General features: G+C 40.4%; 1 protein-coding gene across 1 annotated transcript in view; it reads right to left on the bottom strand.

Moving 5' to 3' along the window:
* Positions 1–3,125: 3,125 nt before the first annotated feature.
* Positions 3,126–22,371, bottom strand: part of LOC124864409 (A disintegrin and metalloproteinase with thrombospondin motifs 16) — a 90,104-nt gene continuing 70,858 nt past the window's right edge. The window contains exons 19-24 of the mRNA XM_047359195.1: positions 8,895–9,099; positions 5,139–5,333; positions 4,940–4,996; positions 4,604–4,819; positions 3,638–3,785; positions 3,126–3,549 (exon numbers count right to left, since the gene is read on the bottom strand). Of these exons, the coding sequence (XP_047215151.1) occupies positions 3,434–3,549; positions 3,638–3,785; positions 4,604–4,819; positions 4,940–4,996; positions 5,139–5,333; positions 8,895–9,099 (937 nt within the window). The 3' untranslated portion in view covers positions 3,126–3,433. The remainder of the gene's footprint in view (positions 3,550–3,637; positions 3,786–4,603; positions 4,820–4,939; positions 4,997–5,138; positions 5,334–8,894; positions 9,100–22,371) is intronic.

Raw genomic sequence — 22,371 nt, 5'->3', positions numbered from 1 at the left:
CTTCACACAGCTATGTCCTGTGTCAAAATACAGGGGTTGGACAATGAAACTGAAACACCTGTCATTTTAGTGTGGGAGGTTTCATTGCTAAATTGGACCAGCCTGGTAGCCAGTCTTCATTGATTGCACATTGCACCAGTAAGAGCAGAGTGTGAAGGTTCAATTAGCAGGGTAAGAGCACAGTTTTGCTCAAAATATTGAAATGCACACAACATTATGGGTGACATACCAGAGTTCAAAAGAGGACAAATTGTTGGTGCACGTCTTGCTGGCGCATCTGTGACCAAGACAGCAAGTCTTTGTGATGTATCAAGAGCCACGGTATCCAGGGTAATGTCAGCATACCACCAAGAAGGACGAACCACATCCAACAGGATTAACTGTGGACGCAAGAGGTGTCTGAAAGGGATGTTCGGGTGCTTACCTGGATTGTATCCAAAAAACATAAAACCACGGCTGCCCAAATCACGGCAAAATTAAATATGCACCTCAACTCTCCTGTTTCCACCAGAACTGTCCGTCGGGAGCTCCACAGGGTCAATATACACGGCCGGGCTGCTATAGCCAAACCTTTGGTCACTCATGCCAATGCCAAACGTTGGGTTCAATGGTGCAAGGATCGCAAATCTTGGGCTGTGGACAATGTGAAACATGTATTGTTCTCTGATGAGTCCACCTTTACTGTTTTCCCCACATCCGGGAGAGTTACGGTGTGGAGAAGCCCCAAAGAAGCGTACCACCCAGACTGTTGCATGCCCAGAGTGAAGCATGGAGGTGGATCAGTGATGGTTTGCGCTGCCATATCATGGCATTCCCTTGGCCCAATACTTGTGCTAGATGGGCACGTCACTGCCAAGGACTACCGAACCATTCTTGAGGACCATGTGCATCCAATGGTTCAAACATTGTATCCTGAAGGCGGTGCCGTGTATCAGGATGACAATGCACCAATACACACAGCAAGACTGGTGAAAGATTGGTTTGATGAACATGAAAGTGAAGTTGAACATCTCCCATGGCCTGCACAGTCACTAGATCTAAATATTATTGAGCCACTTTGGGTTGTTTTGGAGGAGCGAGTCAGGAAACGTTTTCCTCCACCAGTATCACGTAGTGACCTGGCCACTATCCTGCAAGAAGAATGGCTTAAAATCCCTCTGACCACTGTGCAGGACTTGTATGTGTCATTCCCAAGACGAACTGACGCTGTATTGGCCGCAAAAGGAGGCCCTACACCATACTAATAAATTATTGTGGTCTAAAACCAAGTGTTTCAGTTTCATTGTCCAACCCCTGTAGCTCTCTCATGTAAGATGTTTGGTTTTTTTAAAGGTATTTGACTCCAGAAAAACTTTTGACAGGATATTTTCTGTTTTCATATCAGTTTTAGGGTGCACTTTTTAATTGTAAATGAACCTTTGAAGCATCCCTTTTTATGATTAGACATCTTATAGTTTCCAAACCAATAATGAAAAAAGAACATAACACTTGTTGATGCCTTGCAGAGTTTAAAACCTCCTCTAGACACTTTTTGTCCAGGAGATGAAGAGTCCTCCATGTACAGGTCCTTCTCAAAATATTAGCATATTGTGATAAAGTTCATTATTTTCCATAATGTCATGATGAAAATTTAACATTCATATATTTTAGATTCATTGCACACTAACTGACATATTTCAGGTCTTTTATTGTCTTAATACGGATGATTTTGGCATACAGCTCATGAAAACCAAAAATTCCTATCTCACAAAATTAGCATATCATTAAAAGGGTCTCTAAACGAGCTATGAACCTAATCATCTGAATCAACGAGTTAACTCTAAACACCTGCAAAAGATTCCTGAGGCCTTTAAAACTCCCAGCCTGGTTCATCACTCAAAACCCCAATCATGGGTAAGACTGCCGACCTGACTGCTGTCCAGAAGGCCACTATTGACACCCTCATGCAAGAGGGTAAGACACAGAAAGACATTTCTGAACGAATAGGCTGTTCCCAGAGTGTTGTATCAACGCACCTCAGTGGGAAGTCTGTGGGAAGGAAAAAGTGTGGCAGAAAACGCTGCACAACGAGAAGAGGTGACCGGACCCTGAGGAAGATTGTGGAGAAGGGCCGATTCCAGACCTTGGGGGACCTGCGGAAGCAGTGGACTGAGTCTGGAGTAGAAACATCCAGAGCCACTGTGCACAGGCGTGTGCAGGAAATGGGCTACAGGCATTCCCCAGGTCAAGCCACTTTTGAATCAGAAACAGCGGCAGAAGCGCCTGACCTGGGCTACAGAGAAGCAGCACTGGACTGTTGCTCAGTGGTCCAAAGTACTTTTTTCGGATGATAGCAAATTCTGCATGTCATTCGGAAATCAAGGTGCCAGAGTCTGGAGGAAGACTGGGGAGAAGGAAATGCCAAAATGCCAGAAGTCCAGTGTCAAGTACCCACAGTCAGTGATGGTCTGGGATGCCGTGTCAGCTGCTGGTGTTGGTCGACTGTGTTTTATCAAGGGCAGGGTCAATGCAGCTAGCTATCAGGAGATTTTGGAGCACTTCATGCTTCCATCTGCTGAAAAGCTTTATGGAGATGAAGATTTCATTTTTCAGCACGACCTGGCACCTGCTCACAGTGCCAAAACCACTGGTAAATGGTTTACTGACCATGGTATCACTGTGCTCAATTGGCCTGCCAACTCTCCTGACCTGAACCCCATAGAGAATCTCTGGGATATTGTGAAGAGAATGTTGAGAGACTCAAGACCCAACACTCTGGATGAGCTAAAGGCCGCTATCGAAGCATCCTGGGCCTCCATAAGACCTCAGCAGTGCCACAGGCTGATTGCCTCCATGCCACGCCGCATTGACGCAGTCATTTCTGCAAAAGGATTCCCGACCAAGTATTGAGTGCATAACTGTACATGATTATTTGAAGGTTGACGTTTTTTGTATTAAAAACACTTTTCTTTTATTGGTTGGTTGAAATATGCTAATTTTGTGAGATAGGAATTTTGGGTTTTCATGAGCTGTATGCCAAAATCATCCGCATTAAGACAATAAAAGACCTGAAATATTTCAGTTAGTGTGCAATGAATCTAAAATATATGAATGTTAAATTTCATCATGACATTATGGAAAATAATGAACTTTATCACAATATGCTAATATTTTGAGAAGGACCTGTAGAAGTCATCTGTCCCATTAGTTTGCATCTTATTCCTTCCCATAAGTCTCTTCTCCACTGCATTCCAATCTTTTGTCAGAATAAGATTATTCAGATGTCCGGCATCACAGAGAGAACAAAAGCCACCGCAACTCTCTTGCACCTTTAAACTTTTTTCAGTGCTTGCCACGTGCTTATAACAAAAAACAAATATTTTCAAGCATAGGCATCAATATAGTCCTTTGACTATCTAGCTACATATGCACCACCAACAGTCACTTTGAATGGTTATAGGTTGGAATTTGAACAGGAGTGGCAGCATTGCTTGCCATAGAACTTGTGGCTGCAAACTCCATGTTGGGGCACCAGATAACACCAGTTGAAGTAATCCCTACAAGCCAGATCTGCGGGAAACATAGTAAAAGAAAATGCGTTATGAAATCTTGTTTCTGCAACATTTTAGGAGAACTCATAAAAGGAAGGCCTCAGTACCTTTCTTGTCTGGTTGTGGGCAGAAGTTTGTGTTGCAGGCCTGAGACGACGAGGGTCGGAGATGAAGGACACAGCCAGTAGAGGGCTTTCCCTGGATCTGACACTGCACTGTCCTGGCCTGCACTCCTCCTCCACACGTTTCTGAGCACTGTGCGAGAAAAAAAGGCCCTTATAATGAAATTCGTGAAGCACACAATCGCACCAAGTATAACACGTTTACTGTCTTGTCTTTTGTTAATCAATTGATCATCTCTATAGTAGGTCTTCACTAGAGATGTCCAAAAAAAATAAATAAATAAAAAAGGCTGCTGATCAAATATATTGGAAAATAAAAAAAAATCCAATATTTTTCCAATCAATAAACATGTAATATGCAAATGCCACCAAGTCCCGCTGACAACAACACTCTTTAGAGAGGGAGCTGTTACTGATTGGAGGAGACTTAGGGCTAACTATTTTCATGATTAGTGAGGCACAGAGATGTAAAAAGCTATTTAAAAATTAAGTTGTAGACTTGTTTGTGGCTCATAGCTGTTATGAAAGAGCATTAGAAGGTGATAATATCAACAGGTGATAGTAAGGATAAACAGAGTACAACAAAGTTGCTCTGTTTTATAGAACATGCTGAATTGAAAAATGTTGGTATTCTTTTGGGAATGTACATATAGACTACTGGTTCAGTAATGCTACAGTGTTAACTGTGCAAACTGCTCACTAAAGCTAGTTTAACACAACGATAACTATGTTTTAGAGGAGTTCCTCTTTCACATGTCACCTTTGCTCCCAATAAAAGAATGATTGTGTATTATCACTACCGACAGGAAGGCCAGAAAGACATAGTGAATGCTCTTCTTATCTTTTCATATAGTATGGTTCATAGAGACAAATTAGAATAGTCTAGAATCCATATCAGCAAGTCAAAGCTCGGTTAACAAACTCAAACTAATCAGTGTTATGTCAACTTACTTGAGACCAAGGAGATGAGTACCACTGTGCTGATGGTGGAGCTTGAGGGAGAGGCTGAGGTGGATATGGGTGGTGAGGAGTCCTCCATCGGTGGACAGGTGGAGTGGTGCGGGTTGGACACTCTGCTAGGATGCAGGGCCTCTGGAGTTCCACTTTGGGCTCAGGGACATGGTTGCACTTTTTAGCAGTTAGCTCTCTGTATTTTCCCGCAGTGTCCTTTGTTATGAAAAATGATATCTTAGTAAGACCATAACAATTTTCAATAATGTTCACAGCAAGTGAACGGACAGTTGGCAGTGACAATTTTGTTGCATACTGAACAGATGCAATACACACCTTTTCAGCACACTTGATGAAGCGAGCCTGATAACCCCGACCACATGTTGCTGAACACTAAACATCCACAACAAATTACAGAGAGAAACACAGCCCATACTTGCACAAAATTAATACAGCTTGTGTGCATTATGTGAAATATGCAATCTTTAGCATATTCCAGATTCATTATCATTCTTCCTTTGTACTGTTGCATTACCTCTTGCCATGTGGAGACAAACCATTGGACCTTACGTTGTTTCTGGCAGCGTTTGATGAAGCAGGATTCTTGAGTGGCAGGTTTCTGCAGGCCTGCACACTCGCTGTCAGGCAGCGTGTGTGTTTGAGCACCTGGGTTGCTACTTGTGCACAGCACACTCCTCTTCCTTAGACCATGGCCACACTTACGTGAACACTGCCAAAAAAAAGCAGCACGAACATGTTCTTGTGTTATTTAACATGTGGCAAGAAATTCAAATCGTAATCAGAAAGAAATTATTCTGCGTTTCAAAAGATAGGAGTTAGCCAACAGATAGGAGTTTTGAGTTCATAGTCCTCACAAATGTAACAAATAGGTTTTATCAAACAAAATTCATATTTTACTATTTTTATTGCAGGTTTTATAGTGGAGAGACATAACAATAAATTAGTATCACTTATGGTGGTGATTTCAATGAAGTTGTGCAACTACATTGACATTTTCCAGTAACCACAAAAATAGATGCTATTTAACATCTGGGTAAAATAAGAAACCATTAGAGAAGTCTCATTTTACCATGGCCACTAATGATTGCAAAGAATATGCTTTAGAGCATTATGTTGAAATCCATTAAAGTTACAATTTCCTTGTACATCAACAAGGATAATATATAAAGGAATGCTGGCTATATAACTAAAATATAATCAAATTTGGAAAAAAAAAAGTAGTACAGATCCAATTGACACAGGCATTTTTAAAAGCTCAGTTTCGTATTATCTGATATCTATAAATTCAACTTCCGATCCCTGTTGTTGGTGTCCTGTCTGTGGTTGTATGTCAGCCACACCCATACTATTAGCCAGTGCAGCTCTGTTTTGCACGGCTTATACATGCTCCCTATATTTTAAGCTGGATTTGCAAAACTGTGCTATAACCAGTTATTTAGTTGTTCTACTGAATCTGAGTGTTCCATAACATTCTAACACTTTTCTTACCCTTCACAATTATGAAGGAAGTGAAAGAGACTGTATTTGCTGATGCGGTCTCTTGTCTGTCTGTCTGATCTTTCCTGTTCTGTGACTAAATCACTAATCAGTGAAAATTATAATATTCAAACAAAAGCATTTAGTTATTAAGCAGATAAACTTTTATTGGGAGTGTAAGCACACAAACAACTGGAACTGCACTGGGTATGTTACAAGCTGAAATATTGATGAGCCATATAACAACACAGTGTAAACATGCTAGTGTTAGCCTAGCATACTGCTTTGCATTACAATGTTATCCACGTGACGCAAGGTGTGAGTTTAATGAAGACTGTAGCTGTATGAGTTGAGTCGGTTAGGAAAACACAATAAAGATATGAGTATTTTAATGACGTAGAATGTTTTAGAAGCTCAGTTAACCCTGTGTTGGAACAGCATCAGTCACTGTCCGCAAAAATAGATGGGAGAGATTCTAGTGTCCTGAGTGTCAAAGGTGAGTGAGTTGTTGTAAGTAGTCCAGAATCACAGTACTAATGTAGTGTCTTGCGAAAGTATTCGGCCCCCTTGAACTGGTCAACCTCTTGCCACATTTCAGGCTTCAAACATAAAGATATAAAATTCTAAGTTTTTGTGAAGAATCAACAACAAGTGGGACACAATCGTGAAGTGGAATGAAATTTATTGGATGTGTCAAACCTTTTTAGCAAATAAAAAACTGAAAAGTGGGGCGTGCAATATTATTCGGCCCCCTTGCGTTAATACTTTGTAGCGCCACCCTTTGCTGCAATTACAGCTGCAAGTCTCTTGGGGTTTGTCTCTATCAGTTTTGCACATCGAGAGACTGAAATTCTTGCCCATTCTTCCTTGCAAAACAGCTGGAGCTCAGTGAGGTTGGATGGAGAGCGTTCGTGAACAGCAGTCTTCAGCTCTTTCCACAGATTCTCGATTTGATTCAGGTCTGGACTTTGACTTGGCCATTCCAACACCTGGATACGTTTATTTGTGAACCATTCCATTGTAGATTTGGCTTTATGTTTTGGATCATTGTCTTGTTGGAAGATAAATCTCCATCCCAGTCTCAGGTCTCTTGCAGACTCCAACAGGTTTTCTTCCAGAATGGTCCTGTATTTGGCCCCATCCATCTTCCCATCAATTTTGACCATCTTCCCTGTCCCTGCTGACAAAAAGCAGGCCCAAACCATGATGCCGCCACCACCATGTTTGACAGTGGGGATGGTGTGTTCAGGGTGATGAGCTGTGTTGCTTTTATGCCAAACATATCGTTTTGCATTGTGGCCAAACAGATTTTGGTTTCATCTGACCAGAGCACCTTCTTCCACATGTTTGGTGTGACTCCCAGGTGGCTTGTGGCAAACTTTAAACGAGACTTTTTATGGATATCTTTGAGAAATGGTTTTCTTCTTTCCACTCTTCCATAAAGGCCAGATTTGTGCAGTCTACGACTGATTGTTGTCCTATGGACAGACTCTCCCACCTCAGCTGTAGATCTCTGCAGTTCATCCAGAGTGATCATGGGCCTCTTGGCTGCTTCTCTGATCAGTCTTCTCCTTGTTCGAGATGAAAGTTTAGAGGGACGGCCAGGTCTTGGTAGATTTGCAGTGGTCTGATACTCCTTCTATTTCAATATGATTGCTTGCACAGTGCTCCTTGGGATGTTTAAAGCTTGGGAAATCTTTTTGTATCAAAATCCGGCTTTAAACTTCTCCACAACAGTATCTCGGACCTGCCTGGTGTGTTCCTTGGTCTTCATGATGCTCTCTGCGCTTTGAACAGAACCCTGAGACTATCACAGAACAGGTGCATTTATACGGAGACTTGATTACACACAGGTGGATTCTATTTATCATCATCAGTCATTTGGGACAACATTGGATCATTCAGAAATCCTCACTGAACTTCTGGAGTGAGTTTGCTGCACTGAAAGTAAAGGGGCCGAATAATATTGCATGCCCCACTTTTCAGTTTTTTATTTGTTAAAAAAGTTTTACACATCCAATAAATTTCATTCCACTTCACGATTGTGTCCCACTTGTTGTCGATTCTTCACAAAAAATTAGAATTTTATATCTTCATGTTTGAAGCCTGAAATGTGGCAAGAGGTTGACCAGTTCAAGTGGACCGAGTACTTTCGCAAGGCACTGTAATACTGAATAAATATAAAGAGTTACTTTAACACACATTAAAGCCGCTAAATTAAACCTAAAATTATTTGTACATACCTCTGGCAGATTTAGATTTAAAATCATTTTCTTTCAACCCAGAAGTTTGTTTTTTAAAGGAAATGACAAAGACATCTCCCAAAGGTAACAAGACAATGTACAACGGAGAAAATGTTTGACAAAATATTTTGAATTGCTATGCTTCGAAAACTATTCATACCCTTCTCAATAATTATTGGGAAGGACGTTGTTGGCTGAGACTTTGTATCGACAATGCCTAACCTTGACACACTCAGCTTCGTATTGCAGACAAAACGTCTTGATTGAGAAAATCCTAGGTATTGTATTTACATTCTTTAAAGAGTAACCATGTTCTTTACTTTTCATTATTTTAAGTTTACAACCTATATGGAGTTTAAATCTGAGCATACCTTTTAGTACAATCTAAAACAAGCTATCAAACCTAAGGTTCACACAGCATTACTATATGTAGAGATCTTTTCTTTAAGAGGTGGACTAAAACATAATGCTCCAAGAAAATGTCCTTATTTTGATTGAGATCAATAGAATAACTTTTCTTCCTCAGTTAATATGACGTTTTACATACTCACCTGAGACCACAGCCCCGTGGTCCAAACTGGTGGGCAGCTGTGTGTGTTGCAGTCTTGCCTTGATGATGGGGCTGAATGTGGACATTGAGAATCTGGCAGGGTGTCCACATTGGTCTGACTGGTCTTCTGGACACACTGAACCTGCCGTGTGTGCTCCCCTCCTCCGCAGTTCCGGCTGCATACCCCCCACTCTCCTGCAGACCAGCTGGAACAACACAACACATCACAAGTCCACTGAGTAAACATGCACAGCTCCTCAATCACTTACTCAGACAAGCCTGAAGGATTTCATGAATGAGAGCATGATAACTGTACAAGAATAGCCATGGCAGAAGACCACCTGGGTTGCTTCAAATATTTTTTTTTCTATTTGAGAGAATGTTTAAAAGAAGAGGTGACTGTAAATCTTGCATGTTGTGCTTTGTGCTTTTTGTAGAGATCATCTTATTTAGTGCTACCATTTATAGCATGTGTAAGTGAGAAGTGTAGATTTAACACCAAAGGATTTAATAATATAGCCATGCATGTGTCATGAGTCAAAACAGACTTTAAATGTGTACCCTTTATCCTGTTTGATAAAACTTTACCCCAACCCCACCCCCCCACCCTTGCACAAAGCCAGCCTGCACTAATGCTGAAACTTAAACATCAGCACATATTGCTGTCATTAAAACCTCCATTTATGCTGAAAACTGGAAGCAAATATGCACAAAACTGAAAAACATTTTCTAGCTTAAAATAAACTGTTTATTTAGCTCCCTTCAGTCTACTATTCCTCAGTGCAGTTTATGTCTGAGTCCGAAATAATATGCATAATCCCCAACCCCAAAAAGTTAAAGTTCCTCACCAAATTCTTATTTGAAATCAACACATAAAACATAAGTATGTGACAAATTTAACACAGTCATGATATTTTGGATCTGCTGGCAAAGAAAAAGGGAGGGGGGGATCCAAAGGGGAATCAATAAATACGCATTTATATTTCACTGCAGTTTTAATATGCATTAAAACAAGCATGTAAAATCAGTAATTTGTAACGTTTATTAGGTTGCAATCTGGCTTTGGTGGCGGTTAAAAGATATCAAGGATCTGAAATGCAAAAACATGATGTAGGAAACAGTGAACTCATTGTCGTTCAAGACACCAGATTAAGATGGTTTGAGCTTTGTGATAGATTAAGAAGATGGGTACACTCTGGCAGGACCACCAACAAGTTTGTTGGTGCCTGGATAATAAAGGTAATAAAGGGATGGACATGATTAGCAACAATGCTCAGGTTGGCTGAGGTGCTTAAATGATGCTCAATTGCTACAAATGACCACAATTGTTGCAAGAAGCTCACACTGAAAGACCACTTTTTGCAAACCAATTTAAATAATAACTATCTTTCTAAAGTAAATTCCACATTATTCCAAATACTGTGACATATGCAAGTGCTACAATTTGAGTTAAATTCAGGAAATTTGGGTTCTACTATTACCACTGAAATTATATAAAACACTCATAGTGACAAAAGGACTCTAAACGCAGAAAATCATTTTATTATACCTAGTGGTGCATTTATCTGGTCAAGACTTTGTTATGTATTTATTATCTAACTAATGAAAAGCAAATAACCTAATGACCTAAATGTTCAAATATAGCAGATAATGATAACCTAAGTATGGTACAAGTATCTTAAAGTTCTACTTAAGTGTAGCATTGAATAATTATTCCTAAATGCCAAAATATTTAATGTGATTGGCCATAAAAATTAGACTTCTGCAATTATTAATCACTGCGTGAACCCAATGGCTATACAGAGTATATTATATTAAAGTCATCATTAAATAGATAATTTTGTAATCTTAGCCTTGGCACCAGCCTGTAAGTGTGGTTTTAACTATGAGCAAGGGTCAAACTGTCTGGACAGAATCACAAGGGTCAGATGTCTAGTGGTGAGCATGTCAGGTGCCTCTGTGTAGACATACCCCAATGCCATTAATAACTGCTAACAAGTGTTTATAGCTTTCCTGCTGTGTGTGTGTATGTGTGTGTGTGTGTGGGTGGGTGGTTGGTGGTGGTGGGTGGGGTGGGGTGGGTGTTGTATATGTTGGTTGTCAGCTGGGTTCAACTTTCACAAGTGGATATCAGTAGGCTTTTCTTTCCCTTTGGTAGTCCAATTGTACAACCACACTATGAAACAGTGTGATATCATGAAATAATTATAAGTGGGTATCAGGAACCATTCCCCATGACGTAATGCACATTTGGTCCAAATCACCGGGGGCAGACACATTAAAATTAATTAACTACAAGGCTTCAAAATAGCGTAACTTGTAGGGATGGACTGATGACCACAGCTGGCTTGTCTAACCCAGCGTGCATGTTGTGGTAAGCTTAAAATATGTTTAATCTTTAAGACAGTTGAGACAGGAAGGGGTACATTGCACCAGTAAGAGCAGAGTGTGAAGGTTCAATTAGCAGGGTAAGAGCACAGTTTTGCTCAAAATATTGAAATGCACACAACATTATGGGTGACATACCAGAGTTCAAAAGAGGACAAATTGTTGGTGCACGTCTTGCTGGCGCATCTGTGACCAAGACAGCAAGTCTTTGTGATGTATCAAGAGCCACGGTATCCAGGGTAATGTCAGCACACATCCAACAGGATTAACTGTGGACCCAAGATGAAGCTGTGTGAAAGGGATGTTCGGATGCTAACCTGGATTGTATCCAAAAAACATAAAACCACGGCTGCCCAAATCACTGCAGAATTAAATGTGCACCTCGACTTTCCTGTTTCCACCAGAACTGTCCGTCGGGAGCTCCACAGGGTCAATATACACGGCCTGGCTGCTATAGCCAAACCTTTGGTCAATCATGCCAATGCCAAACATCGGTTTCAATGGTGCCAGGAGCGCAAATCCTGGGCTGTGGACAATGTGAAACATGTATTGTTCTCTGATGAGTCCACATCCGGGAGAGTTACGGTGTGGAGAAGCCCCAAAGAAGCGTACCACCCAGACTGTTGCATGCCCAGAGTGAAGCATGGGGGTGGATCAGTGATGGTTTGGGCTGCCATATCATGGCATTCCCTTGGCCCAATACTTGTGCTAGATGGGCGCGTCACTGCCAAGAACTACCGAACCATTCTTGAGGACCATGTGCATCCAATGGTTCAAACATTGTATCCTGAAGGCGGTGCCGTGTATCAGGATGACAAAGCACCAATACACACAGCGAGACTGGTGAAAGATTGGTTTGATGAACATGAAAGTGAAGTTGAACATCTCCCATGGCCTGCACAGTCACCAGATCTAAATATTATTGAGCCACTTTGGGGTGTTTTGGAGGAGCGAGTCAGGAAACGTTTTCCTCCACCAGTATCACGTAGTGACCTGGCCACTATCCTGCAAGAAGAATTGCTTAAAATCCCTCTGACCACTGTGCAGGACTTGTATATGTCATTCCCAAGATGAATTGACGCTGTATTGGCCGCAAAAGGAGGCCCTACACCATACTAATAAATTATTGTGGTCTAAAACCAGGTGTTTCAGTTTCATTGTCCAACCCCTGTATTTTTCTAGAGCAAAAATTCTGTCACCAAATGTGAACTGTGGCTTTCAGTGTTAATTATAAAATATTCTGCTTGATTTTATGTTGGAAAATTTTGAGACAATAGTTGCAGCATACAGGTGTCATCAAAGTAATGGTTTAAACAATCTTAAAAACACATTTCTGAATGCAAAAGGTCATTAACCAACAATTAGCCTGTAATTGTCTTAACAATCCTTGGTATTACTACTGTTTACTTGCACACAAACACTATGTATAAACACAGATGCACATGGAAGCACACCTAAGGAGCTAATGGCATAGATAATGAAGAAGACAGAGCCCAAGAGATGAGTGTAAACAGTCGTGGGATTACTTCACAGGCGCTATCAGTGCTTCCCAAAGTCAGTGTAAACACACCAATCCATTAGTGAGTAAATGCTGATCGGAGCTGTGTCTAACCTCTAATGGGGGATTGGGGGGGCAAAGAGAAAGTGGAAGGCAGACAGGAAAATAAAGTGGAAAGAAATATGAGAGAGGAACTTCCACATCTAAGATAAACACCACTAAAAAGGCTAGCTGTAGGTAGGGGAAATTAATCTGTACATAGTAATGGATTACTTAAACACGACAGTAGGACAAGCACAGAGGCAGAATGTCAAAAAGCCACAACACCACTGAGAGATTAAAAGTGCAGTGACATGATCACGACTAAGACAGAATGACAGTTATCCTTTGCTGAGTGCCAGCTGGTATATGTTTTAGTGTGCAGCTGGACAAGGCTGGACAGGTCATAAAGGAAGAAAAGATAGCATCAAAGGGTCTAGGCCATTAGACTTATGTTTACAGCTGAGCCTAAAACCACCAAGATAATGGACACAGCAGTGGGGGTCTTACAAGAAGGTTGTGTACGTGAAAGAGTGGAAGGTGTTAGGCACTCCCCACTGACCTTTGAAAGGTTCTCTGTAGGTCAGATGCTGAGAGAGAACTGCAAACTGGATGCTTGTGCTTTTGTGTCCAAAAACATTTAGTGTCAATGCTTCACAGTGATTCATTTACAAGTAAGGGCCTAATTTAATGTTCCACTTTCACTGTGGCATTGTAATATAATAGGGTATAAGACCTTGGCCTGTGTGCATACAACATTTTTATGTAGTAACATTCCAATTTGTGTTATGTGATCTATACAAGGATGCAACACACCAACGTAGCTCAAATATAATTTAAAAGACCTATAGAAAGGAACAAACATAAGGCAAATCACTTAGCTTAATTCACATAACAGGTCCTGATGCTCAATTTCATTTTTTTTTTCTGATCCGATGTTGTTTGTGACCGCCATCAGACTTCAGTCTTAACGGTTAACGACCCCAAAGAGACGCGCATGCGTAGATGGATAATTTTGACATCACACAGTAGCGAACTGTTTATGGAAGTAATAATGGATGTCGGTATTTCTGTGTTACTATTAAGTTTTTGAGAAATGGGAGTCCACAATATTATAACCACATCATAACAAGACGAAGTAAGGTAAGAAAAAGGGAGCAGAACTATTAATGATGGCCATTTGTGGAGCAGTGACTGCTACTTTTGCAGAGATGTCTGTGTGGATGTGTAGTCAGAGCCAGGACAATGACATCAAAGTTGGATGAAATGTGACATGACCATTCAGACACTTAGAGAACTATCGGATACATGTCTGATTTAGTACCACATGTGAAAGTGGCACAATTCAGATTTTTGTGGAGGTGAAAAGGTCAGAATTGGCTCATTCTGACTGCCATAAAAAAGTTTGATATAGGTCGCATATGGGTAAAAAAGTCGAATTTGGGACACATTTGCCTGCAGTATAAACATACCCTTAGAGTACAGTGAACTGATCATCATGTTCAAGAAACAAGTTAGACATTATTTAGGCTTTGTTACATGCATTATCCTGCTGAAAATAGCCACCATAAGATGGGTACACTGTTGTCAAAAAGTGATGGATATGGTCAGCAACAATACTCGGGTAGCCTGTGACATTTGCCCAATGCTCATTTGGTACTAAAGAGTCCAGAATATGGCAAGACAACATCCCCCATACCATGAGCGTGAAAACCCCAGTGGATAAAGCAGTTTAAAATAAAACTTGGACCAGCCCATCTGGCACCAACAACCATGCCCTGTTCAAAGTCATTTAAATCTTTGTTCTACTCATGAGTTCAGTCAATATATTTGACTGAAAGCTTTAAAGCAAATTAAATGGACCTAGTAGACAATCTTTTGTCACTATTTTGCCCTACTTTAAAAAGGTGCAGTTATGTCATCTTCCAAGCTGGTAGCAAGTTGGTATGGCTCTCCTTGCTGTAAGGAAACCTCTTCATAAAATTCAACAAGGAGGTAAAATGTTTTTCGCTCAAAGCAATGTTTTAAAAAAAAATTAATTAGCAATGAAAATAAGCTGTGACTCCATCACGTATAACACATTAATACACATATGACATGTATATATATATATATATATATATATATAAGTATAATTTAGAATTCAAGTTATTTCTTCTTTTCACAGAGAATGAGACACCATGTGGGTATGCTTCATTTTCCTTGGATACCTTTTCCAAAATGGAGATATACAAACTAAGGAAGATGGAAATAGCCAGCCAGCCAACCTCATTGCTATGCAGAGGAAAAATCCCCTTTGAACAGCTGTTTGTTACTATTAAACATGCCATAAATTCTACTGTAACATAATTCCATGATTTCATGGGCAATTACATAATATTGGTACGCCAAATATTACATATCTACAAGAAGGGACAGAGCAGACTGTACTTCTTGAGGAAGCTTAGGTCCTTTGGTGTTTGCAGCAAGATGCTGCATATCTTCTATAAGTCTGTTGTGGAAAGTGTGATCTCTTCTGCGAGACTGTCCTACAACAACAGAGTGCCTTCAGTCAGAGGCTTCTTCAGATCTGCTGTAAGACGGAGCGCTACAGGAGATCCTTTCTGCCCACAGCCATCAGCATCTACAACGGCTCTTTGAAGAAACCTTCATAATATGAGCTACAACAACATTTAATTTCCCTTTGGGATTAAAAAAGAATTTTTGAATTTGAATTGGATATCCCTGAACAAAAAAAACCAACTTTCTAAAGCAGGTGGTGGACCACCACATATTCAGTGCAGAGCAGAAAACTGATTTCTTAATGGAATGCCTTCTAAAGCGATAGTGACAATACATTCATTGCCACTAAAAGGTTGTTGTGGTTGCAGACTACTGACTGCTCGGATTTGGAAATTGGGTGCTGTTAAAATAAAACAGATGAGATGGAAAAGGGTTTAGATAGATGAGGGCATCAGAGTAACCAAACACCACCACCATTCCTCCACTACGTTGCTCTTTCTTTCCACTTTATGTGTTTATGTGTCAGAAAGTATCTGATGGTCAATCATTCTGAGTTTGGCAACAGCAGCAGTGTCACTCATTATACTGCTGTTGCATAACATAGTTACGCATCCAAGCACAGACCAAACTGTTGTATTTGTGACAATTATTTTAAATGTTGTGGTCTTTCATGTTTTCTTGCATCATTTAATACATCATTTACATGATGTATTGCAGCATTTAGTTCAAAAGTCTTTCCCATTTTACTTCATTTTGTTGCACTTAACAGGCATCAATACAGGAAATAGCACATGACTGATTATACACTAGGCACTATTTTCCACCACCTAAGATGCACCAAAGCCTTTTTGCGCATGGTGTCTACCTTTTCTACAAATTACATACAGTAAACTGAAAAACTATTCACACCACTTTGACTTTTTCCCTCTTTGTCATGTTAAAACCACATGAGTCAATGTATTTTACAGGGATTGTATGTGATGGTTCTCAATCTTGGTCCTCAAGACCCACTGTCCTGCATGTTTAAGGAGTTTCTCTGCTGCCATACAACTGACTTGAATGAATGGGTGATTAATAGCCTTCTGCAGCACTTGATGGCACGCTGTGGAGGTAATGCAATTATTTGAATCAGAGACACATCTAAAACATGTAAAGTAGGAGGAAAAAAATACATGGCTTTACATTTCTTTTCACAACTAAATCTAAAAAGTGGGATGTGCATCCCAGCCTTATCTACTCCAATACCACAAAATAAAATGTACTGCAAGCAGTTTCCTTCAGAAACTGCCTAATGAGCAAATAGAGTCCACCTGTTTCCAAGTTAACATTAGTATGCACTCACCGGCCACTTTATTAGGTACACTTGTCCAATTGCTCGTTAACGCAAATTTCTAATCAGCCAATCACATGGCAGCAACTCAATGCATTTAGGCATGTAGACATGGTCAAGATCTGCTGCAGTTCAAACCAAGCATCAGAATGGCGAAGAAAGGTGGTTTGAGTGACTTTGAACGCAGCATGGTTGTTGGTGCCAGACGGGCTGGTCTGAGTATTTCAGAAACTGCTGATCTACTGGGCTTTTCACGCACTACCATCACTAGGGTTTACAGAGAATGGTCTGAAAAAGAGAAAATATCCAGTGAGCGGCAGTTCTGTGGGCACAACTTCCTTGTTGATGCCAGAGGTCAGAGGAGAATGGCCAGACTGGTTCAAGCTGATAGAAAGGCAACAATAACTCAAATAACCACCCATTAGAACCAAAGCATGCAGAAGAGCATCTCTGAATGCACCAAACCTTGAGGCAGATGGGCTACAGCAGCAGAAGACCACACCAGGTGCCACTCCTGTCAGCTAAGAACAGAAAACTGAGGCTACAATTCGCACAGGCTCACTAAAATTGGTCAATAAAAGATTGGAAAAACGTTGCCTGGTCTGATGAGTCTCGATTTCTGCTGTGACATTCGGATGGTAGGGTCAGAATTTGGCGTCAACAACAAAAGCATGAAAGCATGGATCCATCCTGCCTTGTATCAATGGTTCATGCTGGTGGTGTAATGGTGTGGGGGATATTTTCTTGGCACATTTGGGCCACTTAGTACCAATTGAGCATCGTGTCAACGCCACAGCCTACCTGAGTATTGTTGCTGACCTTGTCCATCCCTTTATGATCACAGTGTACCCATCTTCTGATGGTTACTTCCAGTAGGATAACTCGCTATGTCATAAAGCACGAATCATCTCAGACTGGTTTCTTGAACATGACAATGAGTTAACTGTACTCTAATGTCAGTCACCAAATCTCAATCCAATAGAGCACCAGACTTAAATCAAATGAAGAATATATGGCAATCAAAACTTTATGTCTCTAGATGTGCAAAACAGGTAAAGAAACACAGTTGAAAGACTTTCAGATGTTATTGCAGTAAATGGTGGCTTGACAAGGCATAGACTAAGTAGGTCTGCATTAAAATCCACACAATATTATAGAATTGTATATCCAAAAAATAGATAGAGCCCTACATACTTTTCCTTTCACATCACTATTATGCCTTGCTTTGTATTGGTTTGTCACATAAAATCATAAAAAATACACCAAAGGCTTTGGTTGTCATGTAATAAAATGTTCAAAAAAGCTCAAAAGGTGTGAATATCTTTGCAATATGCTGTATCTTGAGATACAAAACAAAGCCACATTTGACCAGACAACAGAAGTTTTCTGGACATGCTCCTCTGACTCACATGAGGTCAGTGTTTTAACTGAAACACCCCTCTGCTTATAAATCAAGGCACAACTTGTCACAAGTGTCCCTTTCATTTCAAAGAATCTGGCTGATATTTCATACCATTGCTAAGGCTGTACGTGGAGATACTCAGAATAGAGACACGGAGGAACTCTAGTCTCAACAACAGGTGTCAAAGGTTTGTAGATAAATTCCCTTTATACTGCATGAAGATTGGAATCTAAATTGCATCTCTAAGCTACAGTGAGAGGTGGCTTTGGCAGAAATGACCAATTTTGTTTTAGCAAAAAAGCTTTCAAATGGAACAGCCAATTGTGTACGCCATGGTGCAAGACAATTCAACACTCACTTGGTTTTGTAACAAGAAACAACAAAATAGAACAAATGTGAGTATAATATGGAGTAGGTAGCCTACCAAAAACAGATGATGTGACAAAGCAAACTGCAGAGGTATATTGTTTCAAACAAAGCTTCGATATCCACAAAGCCTGTAGCTTTAGTTTACATGTGGAAACTCACTAGAAGGAGACTCAAATTTCCCCTTGGGCATTTCTGTCTGGAGTTTACATTTTCTGTGTGCCAGCATGCCATTCCTCTCTGCACTCTGATTTCTCCCATACACCACTGCATGATGTGCATGTTTGGCTAATTACAAATTCTCAATAGATGGATAGTGTTAAAGAGCACTGCCTGTTTTATTGAACCGGTGACCTATCCAGGGCACACCCTATCTTTTGTTCCATAACAGCCAAGACAGGTTCCAGCTTCCTACAGTCCAGTTCTTGATACAGTGCGTATACTGTAGAAAATTAATGAATGATACAGAATATACCTAAGAGAGTTAACCATCATTCACCACATGTTGCACTGGTTAAGCTCTTACAAGAGCTCCAAAGGTGCAAGAGATTTGATCTGCGTCATATCTTGGGGATGCAATACTCAGGAACAGCTGCTTTACAAATGACATTCTATATCACAGTTGGTTCCTCCACAGATTTGCCTGGGATGGTGCCAATAACCTGATATGAATGTTTATATCATAATTGTGCAACCTCAAATATGTTTAGTGCTCTGTATGGGAACTTTGTATGACTTTAAGAACAAAAAATATATGATCATTATCAAAGAATATCTCAAATTCACTCACTTCTTAGGACCACTGTTATCCTTAGAGTCTCTTTCATTCATGTTTTCTGCCCTTTAAGTTACCCTACATGTCACTGTCCAGAACAACATAGACAAGGGAGGAACATTCTTCTTGTGTGTGCATGAGTTCACTCGTGTCCTGTTTGTCATTGGTAGAACCACTCCCTATGATGTCCATAAACTTCAGAACCCATTGACTGATCATCTGTCTTGTCCCTGAGTATCAGGAGTGTATGTCCAGTGACCAAATTTATTTTCCCAAGATCCAACACAACCGCACCCTGAGACCTGAGTAATTATTGCACCCTGCTCTTACTCTGTCAAGCATTGTTATTCAGCAAATAAACTTAAACAGACACATACCAGTGACAGTTTACAACATCAGGGAACACCTGTTTCCCACAGCAATTTCAACAGAAACCTCAACATGTCTGATCACCAAAGTTTAGAAGTGAATCAACATGTCCCATCAGATAAACTGGCTGTGAGCACATTTCTAAAAGAGAAAGGTCAGAGAACGTGTGTATCTTAAAGACCCTACAAACAAATGTTAACTGAGACTTAGTAGTCCTTAGAAGTCCTTGATCATTTTGTTAAATACTGCAGAAACTGAGCATCACTGGCAGAAGATGTCAAGTTAATATGATAAGAAAACCTGATGAAAGTTTCATTTCTTGCACAACTTTTTACTTTATATAAATGTAAGTTACATCTCAATCCGAAGCAGAACATTTCATTTTCACAGAACATGTGCTATAACAGGCTGGAAAGGGATGGAGAATATAGTCATATCGGCCTGACACTTTTGATTTGCTTTATGATCATGAGATGGTGTGGGAAGACTGGAATAGTCAATTTGGCCAAAAAACATCTCTTTGGACACAACGTGTAAAGAAAGTGCAGATGTGAAGGTGTTGCAGGCTAATAATACATAGCAGACAAAGGGAATGGGGAAGAAAGACTGTTGAAAATATAAAGGGGTAAGAAGACTCCATGTGGTAAAATAGGGTGGGAGGTTTAGAAAGAAGAGTACTGACAGGGAAAAGATAGTGATCACTTTATTACTCCTGAAGAATAATTTGATTGCTGTAGCAATCAAGTAAATAGGGTAACTAAAGTCATGAATTAAAAGCATCAATACATAACTAAAACTGCAACAGGAAAGGTAGCAAAATACAAATAAAAAATAAACGGGATGCATTCAATTAAGGGGAAACGTGGAAACCAAAAATCAATACAACTGTTATTACTACTACTGTTATAGGAATTAGATGATTAATTAAATAACTAATGTAAATATAATGTATCTAATGTAAATAATACTCAAAAAGTAAAACGGATTGATAAAAGCCATATGTCAGTTCTTCAAACAGCTTTTTCACTGCCATCAAGCTAATTATCTGCCTCCCTAATTTGGAAGTCATGTATATACAAAAAACCGCTAAAACAATATGGCTGCCAGACTATAAATGGAATAACTCAATTTAATGGTCAATTAAAAAATCTAGAGGGGCAACAGGCTCTCTCACCTCATGTCCAAGAGGAAACAGTATTATACAGTATATCAGAAAGATTAAAAAAATATCAGCACAAATCCTGTAATGTTTTATGGATGCTTATGTTTTGATAGATGAGAGGTAGTTAAAACTTCAGTGGTTATATACAGGTCCTTCTCAAAATATTAGCATATTGTGATAAAGTTTATTATTTTCCATAATGTCATGATGAAAATTTAACATTCATATATTTTAGATTCATTGCACACTCACTGAAATATTTCAGGTCTTTTATTGTCTTAATACGGATGATTTTGGCATACAGCTCATGAAAACCCAAAATTCCTATCTCACAAAATTAGCATATCATTAAAAGGGTCTCTAAACGAGCTATGAACCTAATCATCTGAATCAACGAGTTAACTCTAAACACCTGCAAAAGATTCCTGAGGCCTTTAAAACTCCCAGCCTGGTTCATCACACAAAACCCCAATCATGGGTAAGACTGCCGACCTGACTGCTGTCCAGAAGGCCACTATTGACACCCTCAAGCAAGAGGGTAAGACACAGAAAGAAATTTCTGAACGAATAGGCTGTTCACAGAGTGCTGTATCAAGGCACCTCAGTGGGAAGTCTGTGGGAAGGAAAAAGTGTGGCAGAAAACGCTGCACAACGAGAAGAGGTGACCGGACCCTTAGGAAGATTGTGGAGAAGGGCCAATTCCAGACCTTGGGGGACCTGCGGAAGCAGTGGACTGAGTCTGGACTAGAAACATCCAGAGCCACCGTGCACAGGCGTGTGCAGGAAATGGGCTACAGGTGCCGCATTCCCCAGGTCAAGCCACTTTTGTACCAGAAACAGCGGCAGAAGCGCCTGACCTGGGCTACAGAGAAGCAGCACTGGACTGTTGCTCAGTGGTCCAAAGTACTTTTTTCGGATGAAAGCAAATTCTGCATGTCATTCGGAAATCAAGGTACCAGAGTCTGGAGGAAGACTGGGGAGAAGGAAATGCCAAAATGCCAGAAGTCCAGTGTCAAGTACCCACAGTCAGTGATGGTCTGGGGTGCCGTGTCAGCTGCTGGTGTTGGTCCACTGTGTTTTATCAAGGGCAGGGTCGATGCAGCTAGCTATCAGGAGATTTTGGAGCACTTCATGCTTCCATCTGCTGAAAAGCTTTATGGAGAGGAAGATTTCATTTTTCTGCACGACCTGGCACCTGCTCACAGTGCCAAAACCACTAGTAAATGGTTTACTGACCATGGTATCACTGTGCTCAATTGGCCTGCCAACTCTCCTGACCTGAACCCCATAGAGAATCTGTGGGACATTGTGAAGAGAACGTTGAGAGACTCAAGACCCAACACTCTGGATGAGCTAAAGGCCGCTATCCAAGCATCCTGGGCGTCCATAAGACCTCAGCAGTGCCACAGGCTGATTGCCTCCATGCCACGCCGCATTGAAGCAGTCATTTCTGCAAAAGGATTCCCGACCAAGTATTAAGTGCATAACTGTACATGATTATTTGAAGGTTGACGTTTTTTGTATTAAAAACACTTTTCTTTTATTGGTCGGATGAAATATGCTAATTTTGTGAGATAGGAATTTTGGGTTTTCATGAGCTGTATGCCAAAATCATCCGTATTAAGACAATAAAAGACCTGAAATATT

Source organism: Girardinichthys multiradiatus, chromosome 3 (genome assembly GCF_021462225.1).
Source record: "Girardinichthys multiradiatus isolate DD_20200921_A chromosome 3, DD_fGirMul_XY1, whole genome shotgun sequence".
In the NCBI taxonomy this organism is placed as follows: Eukaryota; Metazoa; Chordata; class Actinopteri; order Cyprinodontiformes; family Goodeidae; genus Girardinichthys; species Girardinichthys multiradiatus.
The sequence above is the reverse complement of the archived record's forward strand: the minus strand, read 5'-3'. Positions and strand labels throughout refer to the sequence as shown.